General features: G+C 44.5%; 1 protein-coding gene across 1 annotated transcript; it reads right to left on the bottom strand.

Moving 5' to 3' along the window:
* Positions 1–8,277: 8,277 nt before the first annotated feature.
* On the bottom strand, positions 8,278–8,904 carry LOC139832880 (uncharacterized). The gene has a single exon (XM_071822828.1). It carries the CDS (start codon positions 8,902–8,904, stop codon positions 8,278–8,280), a length of 627 nt encoding a protein of 208 aa, XP_071678929.1.
* Positions 8,905–10,294: the final 1,390 nt, after the last annotated feature.

Here is a 10,294-nt window from a genome sequence, read left to right as displayed (position 1 = left end):
AAATTATGAATTTTAAGAATTTAAATAATAACTTGGAATTTTAAACTATTATTTCCTTGTATTTAAAATTCAAGGAAAAATCTCAAATAAGTTCAAATACTTATTTTCAAACATTTCAAAATGAAATTCTATTATTCCAAGTCACTTTCTATTGGAAAAGGGTATTCTTCCAAGAAAAATACTATATTCCTTTTTATTCCAAAAACTATAGAGGTAACTCTATAATTTCAAATTATTTTTGGAATGATTAAGGGAATCATCAAGTAAAATAGTTTTACTTTGAATTGTTGTACTTTGTGTGAATTAAAATGGTTTATACTTTTAAATCAATTGCAAGTTACCGTCAAAGACATAAATCTTAAACTCAACCCTAAATTGATATAACTCAGCGGGGTAAAGGGATTCAACATAAAATAATACATCCATGATTGCATTATTTGGATTTTATAACATTGTCCTTACCGGACAATGATGCTTCTTACAGAACCCGAGGTCCAAGTTCCATCAACTGCATTAAACTGCACTATCTCGCAGTCCACAGGCAAGTTCACCCTTGCTCATGTCAACTTGATTATTTTCTACTACTTTAATGCAAAGCTATATACTTATCATTCCTGCATCGCAAATGAAATGTTACTTTCCAACTATGAATATGACTATGTGGCTGGCAATGGAACCATGGTATGTGTTGAGATGGTGGAGGTTCCATTGCAATGGGTTATATCACCCTAGGATTAAATCACCAATGCCGTCCAGTGATTCTAGCGCCGTACAAACCGCGTTGACCATGAGATCTATAATGGCTCTGGGGAAGCCAGCCGTATCTTTTCCCTTCTGCACGCCAATGGATTGGTAGAGCCGGTGGGGTGTTGGAGGCACTGCCGCAATAGGTTGGGATATCCTTTTAAATCCCCATCCATTAGTGATGATAAGCTCTACCATCTATGAAGGATTGTCTGGAGTACACCGTGAGTAAAGCCGTATTATCGGGGGAAGTCTACTGGGGGTGTACGGTTGGACAAAAGGGTGGGTTTGCAGTCGCGGAGAAGGCGGTGTGGGCTTGGATCTTTATACCTGGCCTCACACCAAAGGAAGTGTGAACGGGGGCAAGTTCCTGCGGATGGCAAAAAGGGTGAGATCTCTTGTGGGAAAAGTAACGCACCTCTGCAGAGTGTATCAAATTGTGGCTGTCACTCCTTGTTCCGGGAAGGGAACTGCGAACGCGGCAGGAAAGGAACTCCACAAAGTTCTAATCAACCTGTGAAGACTGACGGGCATAGTTTTCATAATAAAAGCAACCTTTTGAAGAAATGATTTCAAAACATGCATTGACCTGCGATTTCCTGATCAATGGTCGCAGCTAGTGCATCAAACACCTTTTTACTCTTTTAGAACTTGCTGAGTACCCCTGTACTCACTTTCTTTCGACACCCTTGCTAGACTGTGATCCGGAAGTGGAGGCCATCAACGATGGAGCACCAGAAGGAAGTTACGAGCTGGTCTACGAAGAACCTGATCTTACCGGCGGAGTGGAAGGCGTAGACTATGGGATAGTCTACGGACCAGATGACATGGAGGTGGAGGAGTAGTGACATACCCTAGCATCATAGAGCCGAGCAACGTAGAACTTACCTAAATAAGTTGTTGAGCTCTCTTTATATTTAGTTATGAGCTGTAATAGTACTTAAGTAGTATCTTAGGATGTTCTCATAGGACCTGTGAGAATATCAACTTGTAAGACAATGTTTTAATAATGTATGGAGTGTTATGACCTGCAATGTTTCTGTTGTACCACTCTGAGGGATATGGCAATTTGTGAAGAAGTCCCTTCACAAAGATCATATCAACGACTTGTATACTACAACATGCAGTGGTATGCTGGGTCACCGCAAGCAGAGCCCTCAGCCCCGGGGGTGAATTACTCCCTCCTCATCATGGAGACAGCGATGGCGGTGAAGATGGCGGTGGAGACGGCGGTGGAGATGACTCCGGGGGCAATTCCCCGTCCCGGCGGCGTGCCGGAACAGAGACTTCTGTCCCCCGAATTGGAGTTTCGCGATGGCGGCGGCTCTGGATGGTTTTCTCTGGTTTCCTCGAACGGGGTCGAGGATTTAGGTCAGGGACGACTAAATAGGCGAAGAGGCGGAGTCGGAGGGGCCACGGAGCTGCCACACAATAGGGGGGCGCGCCCCCCCTCTGGTCGCGCCAGCCTCATGTGTGGGGCCCACAGGGCCCTCCTCTGGTCCCCCTTTGACTTTCTGGAAGCTTCGTGGAATTATAAGATCGTGGGAATTAATTTCGTCCGATTCCGAGAATATTTCCTTACTAGGATTTCTGAAACCAAAAACAGCAGAAAACAGTAACTGGCCCTTCGACATCTCGTCAATAGGTTAGTTCCGGAAAATGCATAAATATGACATAAAGTATGCATAAAATATGTAGATATCATCAATAATGTGGCATGGAACATACGAAATTATCGATACGTCGGAGACGTATCAGAGAGCGATTTACCCAGGTTCGGGGCCCTCGATGAGGTAAAACCCTTGCGTCCTGCCTGTCTGATCTTGATTATGAGAATAATGGGTTACAATGGGGTGCCGAAGGGTTCGGCTGAGATCTCGTCGAGAGGCTAAGTGCTGCGGCGACCTAGCTCTAGACTTTTGGTGGCTAAGATTGCTAAGATTGATCGTGTCCCTCGGCAGCCCCTCTCCTGGTCTTTATATAGGAGGCCAGGTCTTAAGAGGTCTAACCGAGTACAACTAAGTTTACAGTAGTCCTAGCTCTAAACTTTCCTTGTTCGGCTCCTTCCTTGTCTTGCCCGCCAAGGAACCTTCTGGTGCGCCATCCAAGTGGCCCGCCTTGCCTTCGAGTGCCTTCGTGGGCCTCCAACTAGATTGTACATGATAGGGCAATGTCAGTTACCCGAAGGGTAATGCCCACGTCACCCGCGTGTATACCCGCGCGCCACCGTCGCAAGCATCGGGGTGGTGGCAAATCCGTTCAACCTCAAGAGAGGCGCACAAATGAGCACCGGAGGAAAAGTCCCACGTCGCTTCCTAGCTCCAAGGACATCTTCTCCAGGCATTAATAACCCCTTCCACACTCTAATTCATAAGAGTCAAATTGAAAGGATTCCTAAGGCAGAATTGCCTAGTAGATGTGATATGGATCGTTCTAACAATGCAGGAAGGATGAAACCTGAAGCTGAGAAGTGGGGAAACAACTCTAAGAGTTGGGACTCGCCATCTGACATACTCATTAACCGCGTCGAGCACAACTCGGAGCTGATCCGCAACCTCACCTACGAGATTGATGAGCTAAAGGAGCTTGTTAAGAAGCTTATCAAGAATCCACCATCACCACCGAAGGAGTAATTCATCATTGGTATTGGCACCCCCTTGGCTTATTCCAAGCTTGGGGGGAGTGCCGCGGTATCACCTCATCAGTATCTTTTACCTTTTTACTGTCAAGTAGTGTCATATCATGAGTAGGGAAGTTATCATATAAGATGGTTTGCAGTGTGGAAGTATCTCTCTTTTAGTTGGTTATCTATGTATCCCTTGGTGTGAGTTATCGTTATGAAATATTAATGAGAAGTTTTATCATTTACTTTTTGCACACCTTATTTTAGTTTGCAATTTCTGTTATATGATTGATCTTGTTGTTAGTATTGATATCACTTTGGGAGCATCAAGTTAATCTATTTGGTTTTGGCAAACCTAGCATTGGTTAACAGCAACAATACTTTGAGGCTTAAGTAGAAAAGAGGGAAGTACATGTAGATATATTATTTCATTATCTTTCTTTCTTGTTGGCTAATGAGCTTAGTATTCTGAAGTTAAAATTGTTTGTGCTTACAAGGAAGATGCATGATTGTTCCTATCACATGTATATTTGTTTGTTTCCCTCAACTCTTATGCTTGCTAACCAACCTTGCTAGCCAAAGACCTGTACTGAGAGGGAATGCTTCTCGTGCATCCAAAACCTTAAACCAAACCCATGCCATTTGTGTCCACCATAACTACCTATTATGTGGTATTTTGCGCCACTCCAAGTAAATATTTCATGTGCTACCTTTAAACAGTTCAAAAGTTATTATCTCCTATTTGTGTCAATGTTTTATAGCTCATGAGGAAGTATGTGGTGTTTTATCTTTCAATCTTGTTGGACAGACTTTCACCAATGGATTAGTGGCATATACATCCGCTTATCCAATAATTTTACAGAAAGAGCCGGCAACGGGGTGCCCAGCCCCAATTAATAACTTTCATTAATAATTCTCTTCACATGTTTTGCCCTGATTTATCAGTAAGCAACTTAATTTTGCAATAGACACTCCATGGTATGTGAAATGTTGGCAGGCACCCGAGGATTCGGTTAGCCATGGCTTGTGAAAGCAAAAGGTTGGGAGGAGTGTCATCTATAAATAAAACTAAAATACATGTGTAAACAAAAGAGAATAGGGATGATCTACCTTGCTGGTAGAGATAACGTCCTTCATGGGAGCCGCTCTTTGAAAGTCTGTTTGACAAGGGGGTTAGAGTGCCCACTACCATTCGTTGACAACGACAAACACCTCTCAAAACTTTATTTTTATGCTCTCTATATGATTTCAAAACTTGAAAAGCTCTAGCACATGATTTAATCCCTGCTTCCCTCTGCGAAGGGTCTGTCTTTTACTTTTATGTTGAGTCAGTAAACCTATTTCCCTCTATCTCAAGCAAGCAATTGAGTTGTTGTGATCCAACCATTTATATTGTGATCTATTTAATCATGTCTTTTATTCTTCCTTGTTTTGTACAAAATTTTATCTGAATGAATATAACTTTGAAGGTTATCAATGATTATGAGGAGATTGTTATGATTGAGCATGTAAGTTCTGCCATATAAGCTCTAATATAAAGGCTCCGCTCGAAAGATAAGTACAATCTGTTAATTGTTCTTTGACCAAGAACGAAGTTTGCCATCACCAATTATGATTTCCTATGCACCTTTATTTGTGATTTCCCTCTACTTGTTTCAAGTTGAGTTATATGAGGAAGTTGTTTACTAGAATGTCTTGTGTGAATTAATAAATGTGATGCTTCTTGTCCGTATTTTATTTATCGACTCTTTACTCCATAAACATGTGGTCATGTTTACTGAGTTCAGTTTCGCTTGGGGACAAGCGAGGTCTAAGCTTGGGGGGAGTTGATACGTCCATTTTGCATCACTATTTTATATCATAATTTGCTGTTATTCATTGATATATTTCATATTTAGAGATGATACTTATGTTATTTCACCTATTTTGCATGTTTCATGATTATTGGAGAATTACTCACCGGAGTCAGAATTCTGCTGGAAAAAGCACCGTCAGGATACAATATTTCTGAAGATCAACAATTGACGGAAAATATACCGAAGCTCCTATTTTTCCAGATGACGGAGCCAGCCAAAAGGGGAGGCCGAGGAGGGCCGCCATGGGCCCTCCCCATGGGCCGGCGCGGCCACCAAGGCCGGCGCGCCGCCACATGGGGAGGGGGGCCCACGACCCCCTCAGCCACCGCCCTTTCGCGTACTTCATCTCCCGAAAACCCTAAGGTGCGGGGGAACATCGAGGATAGTCACCGCCGCCTCCTCGAGGCGGAAAACACCAGAAAGAAAAGAGCTCTCCGGCAGGCAGAAATCTGCCGGGGAAATTCCCTCCCGGAGGGGGGAAATCGTTGCCATCGTCACCGTCATTGAGCTGGACTTCATTGGGATCATCATCATCATCTCCACCACCGACACCGTCATTTCCACCACTGCACCTCGTCTCCACTGTAACATCTAGGGTTGAATCTTGAGTATTTCATAGGGGAAACTCTCCCGGTGTTGATTACTCCTTGTTATTGATGCTATTGAGTGAAACCGTTGAATCAAGGTTTATGTTCAGATTGTTATCCATCATCATATCACCTCTGATCATGGTCCATATGATGTCTTGTGAGTAGTTCGTTTAGTTCTTGAGGACATGGGTGAAGTCTAAATGTTAGTAGTGAACTATGTTGAGTAATATTTAATGGTTTGATATTTAAGTTGTGGTGTTATTCTTCTAGTGGTGTCATGTCAACGTCGACTACATAACACTTCACCTTTATGGGCCTAGGGCAATGCATCTTGTATTCGTTTGCTAATTGTGGGGTTGCCGGAGTGACAGCAACCTGAACCCCCGTTGGTATATCGATGCATGAGGGATAGCAGGATCTCAGAGTTTAAGGCTGTGGTTAGATTTATCTTAATTACTTTCTTGTATTTGCGGATGCTTGCAAGGGTTTAATCACAAGTATGTACTAGTCCTAGGAAGGGCGGTGCATTAGCATAGGTTCACCAACATAACACTTATCAAAACAATGAAGATTAATCAACTATATGAAGCGAAAGCACTAGACTAAATTCCCATGTGTCCTCAAGAACGTTTGGTCATCATAAGTCAACAAACCGGCTTGTCCTTTGTGCTAAAAAGGATTAGGCCACTTGCTGTAATTATTATTCTCGCATTTTAATTGTATTTTATTTATCTGCTATATCAAAACCTCCTGAAAACTTGTCTGTGAGCATTTATAGTGAATCCTTCATCAAAACTGCTTGGCAACACCTTCTGCTCCTCGTTGGGTTCGACACTCTTATTTATCGAAAGTACTACGATACACCCCCTATACTTGTGGGTCATCAGCCTCCAAGCCTGTCTTGCAAGCAGAGCTTGGTTAAACAGCCTGAAATCCTTAAACCCCAACCCTCCATGGTTCTTCGGGTGTGTGAGGGTTTCCCAAGACTGCCAATGAGTTTTCCTTTTACCCTCTGACGAGCCCCACCAGTAATTGTTAACCATCCTGTTCAGATCATCACAAAGGGACATGGGTAGTTTGAAGACACCCATGATATATGTCAGTATTGCTTGTGCTACCGCCTTTATGAGGATCTCCTTCGCCGCCTGCGATGGAAAAGCATCTCCCCACTCCATAAATCTCTTAGTAAAACGAACTTGGAGGTTCTGCAGCTTCCCTTTGTTCAGCCGGCCTTCAGGCGTAGGAAGCCCCAGATATTTGGGTTCAAATTCTGGTCGTTCCACCTGCAGTACATCTCTAATCTCCGCTTGCATTTCCTCTGGGAATTTTGGACTGAGCATCATTGAGCATTTCGAATTGTTTATGAGCTGGCCCGTGGCTTTAGCATATGCCTCGATCACCCTTTTGGCTTGTTGCGCTTCTAGTGGGTTGGCTTTGAAGAAGAGCAGTGTGTCGTCCGCGAAAAGCAAGTGTGAAACTCCTGGGGCACGAGCACAAACCTTGACTGGTGTTATGTGTTGCTGCTCAATAGCTTGCCTGAGAAGTGAGGATAGACCATCAGCGATAAAGAGGAATAAGAACGGGGAGAGAGGGTCACCTTGCCGAAGCCCACACGACGGTACAAACGAATCCAAGATAGCTCCATTAAATTTTACATTATATCTCACCGTGGTGACACACGTCATGATCCACTTCACCCACCGATGATCAAAGCCAATCTTTTGCATCGCTTGCTCCAAGAATGTCCAATCCACCCGATCATACGCCTTTGATAGATCCAGTTTGTAAGCACACATACTCTTCTCTGGATCTTTTTCTTGTTGAATATAATGGAAACACTCGAAGGCCACTAGGGCGTTATCTGTAATGAGGCGGCCTGGAACAAATGCGCTCTGGTTCGGAGATATTAAATCATCCAAGATTGGTCTCATCCTATTCACCAGGCACTTTGCCAACACCTTATATATGACATTACATAAGCTTATGGGTCTAAAGTGGGTAACTTTTTTCGGTTGATCCACCTTAGGAATAAGTAGTATAGTAGCATCATTGACCCCATCCAGCATGACCCCAGTCCTGAAAAACTCTTTCACTGCCAACACATTTTCATCCTTCAACAAACCCCAATTCCGCTGGAAGAACCGCGCTGGAAAACCATCCGGTCCAGGTGCTTTTAGGGGCCCAATCTGAAAGAGAGCATCAGCAATCTCTCTGTCAGTAAAATCAAGCAAGAGCTTGTCATTCATCTCTTCGGTAACCTTTGGTTGTATCAGTGAGAGGACCAATTCTTGATCAAGGGTCGGATCAGAAGAAAAGAGTGCTTCGAAATAATCATTCACTAGGGAGCCCATCTTCTCTGGTTCTGTATGCAACTCCCCTGTGTCATCCTCTAGGTGTTTCACTTTGTTCTTTCTAGCCCGCCAAACCGTTTTACTATGGAATTTTTTGTGTTACGGTCTCCTTCTCATAGCCAGTCAATACGCGAACGTTGCATCCACATCATCTCCTCTCTATATAAGAGCTCATTCATGTGGTCAGTTACTTCTTGGATCTCTTTCCGATCCGCATTCATGTTCAGGAGCTCTTCCAACCGGGTACGAGGTTTTTCAAGCTGCATTCTGACACTCCCAAACTTTTCCTTACTCCACTTGTGCAGGTGCTCCATTACGCCAGCAAGCCCAGATTGAACTTGGTCCAGATTATTTTTAGATCCCCTAGCAGCCCAGGCATTTGAGATGTGCTCAGGTAGACATGCTTCTCTTTCCCACATAACCTCATATCTCTTGTAACTAGCCTGTTGTATCCTAGCCTCCTCTTTCTCACAGTGTAGCACAATGGGGCAATGATCACTACAGGGTGACACTTTATGCACCACTCTGGCTTCCGAAAAGATATTACGCCAACGATTATCAGCAACAACCCGGTCTAGTCTAACCTTCACATTCTTTCTACCTTGCCGCTTATTATCGTATGTGAAGGGTAAACCCGAGAAACCCAAGTCGACAAGCTCGCACGTCTCCAGCATGTCGCGGAAGTCTAGCATCTGTGACTCAGAGCGTTTGGTGGTTGAAAAATGCACAAAAGACACCATGGCCTCATTAAAGTCCCCTAAGACACACCACGGTAAATCAGATTGAGATTTCAGCCTACACATCAGGTTCCACATTTCTTGTCTGTTCTCTATCCTAGGTTCTCCGTAGACACAGGTTAAGCGCCATTTTGGATCACCATCTGCTTTGGAGACACGGACATCAATGTAATGTTCACATTGAGATTGCACTTCCACCTTCAGCTGATCACACCAAAACAACGCAAGGCCCCCACTCAAACCATCACTGTCGACACCGGTAAAACCTCTTAAACCCAACCTTCCTCTCAAGCATCGGACTTTCTCTGCTTTCTGCCTCGTTTCACATAAGAATACCATTTGTGACTTGGTGGCACGGGTGAGGTCACCCAATTCTTGAACTGTCGGTTTGCCACCAGCTCCCCGACAGTTCCAACCTGTACAATTCATTGCTCCTGACGGGTCGCAACGTGCGATCACGTCAGTTGACCAGCGGCCCCAAGGCTGGTTGCCTCCACCTCCCGTACCTTTTCTGCTTCTGTTTTGCCCTTCTTCAGTTTCCCAGCAGGACTAGTATCGTCCCTAACCACCATGGCTTTGCTCATATCCTCAGATTCACCCTCCTCGTGCTGAGCTGATCTTTTACCAAGAATCGAATCGGCATCCGACATTAGAGTATCTCCTGCTGAAAACACAAACGAGTCCAAACCCCTTAGTGGTGGTATCATCTCCTCTCTCCCCAGGCCAGCGAGGTAGCTTGAAGAGGGGTATGCCGGGAACATCGCTAGTGGAATCAGATTCTCAACAATCCCCGGGCCTTGAGGAGTTTTCATTTGTCCTCTATTCCGTCCACCTCTGCTCGCCGTTTTCTTAGGCGCTTTGTGCCTCCCTCCATTGCCCTCTTGAACATCAGTACGTGCCAGTGGGAAATTCAGGCTAGTAATCCTCTTGGCTAGTTCAACATCCACCTCTGAGGAGCCCTCAGCCTCACTCTCATCAAAGCCGTCCCTAGCGTCAATCGAGGAAGGTATATGGTTACCTGTGTGACGCACTACATTTCTGTTCCATCTTCTGTCTGTAGGCACACCCAAATTACCTGAATTCTCAGTGCTCAAAGAAAAATTCAGGCCCTTGCGAGTCTGAAAGTGTTGTTTAGGAGGAGCATAGGCTTGCCTGCGCTGAAACTTCTTCACAGGTGAGCATCGTAGGCGTGTATCATATTCGAGTGAGGGCATGCCGATTCGTTTCTTCTCACAAACCGTGTCATCATGTCCAATGAAACCACACCAGAAGCAGAAGTAGGGCACCCTTTCATACCGCAACAGATAGGTTGAAACCTCGGCATGTCCTTTCACTTGTGTTGTGACAGTTGCACGAAGCCTTTTGTCCACTGGAATGTCCACTCGAACACGCA

This window comes from Lolium perenne, chromosome 1 (genome assembly GCF_019359855.2).
Source record: "Lolium perenne isolate Kyuss_39 chromosome 1, Kyuss_2.0, whole genome shotgun sequence".
Lineage (NCBI taxonomy): Eukaryota > Viridiplantae > Streptophyta > Magnoliopsida > Poales > Poaceae > Lolium > Lolium perenne.
The sequence above is the reverse complement of the archived record's forward strand: the minus strand, read 5'-3'. Positions and strand labels throughout refer to the sequence as shown.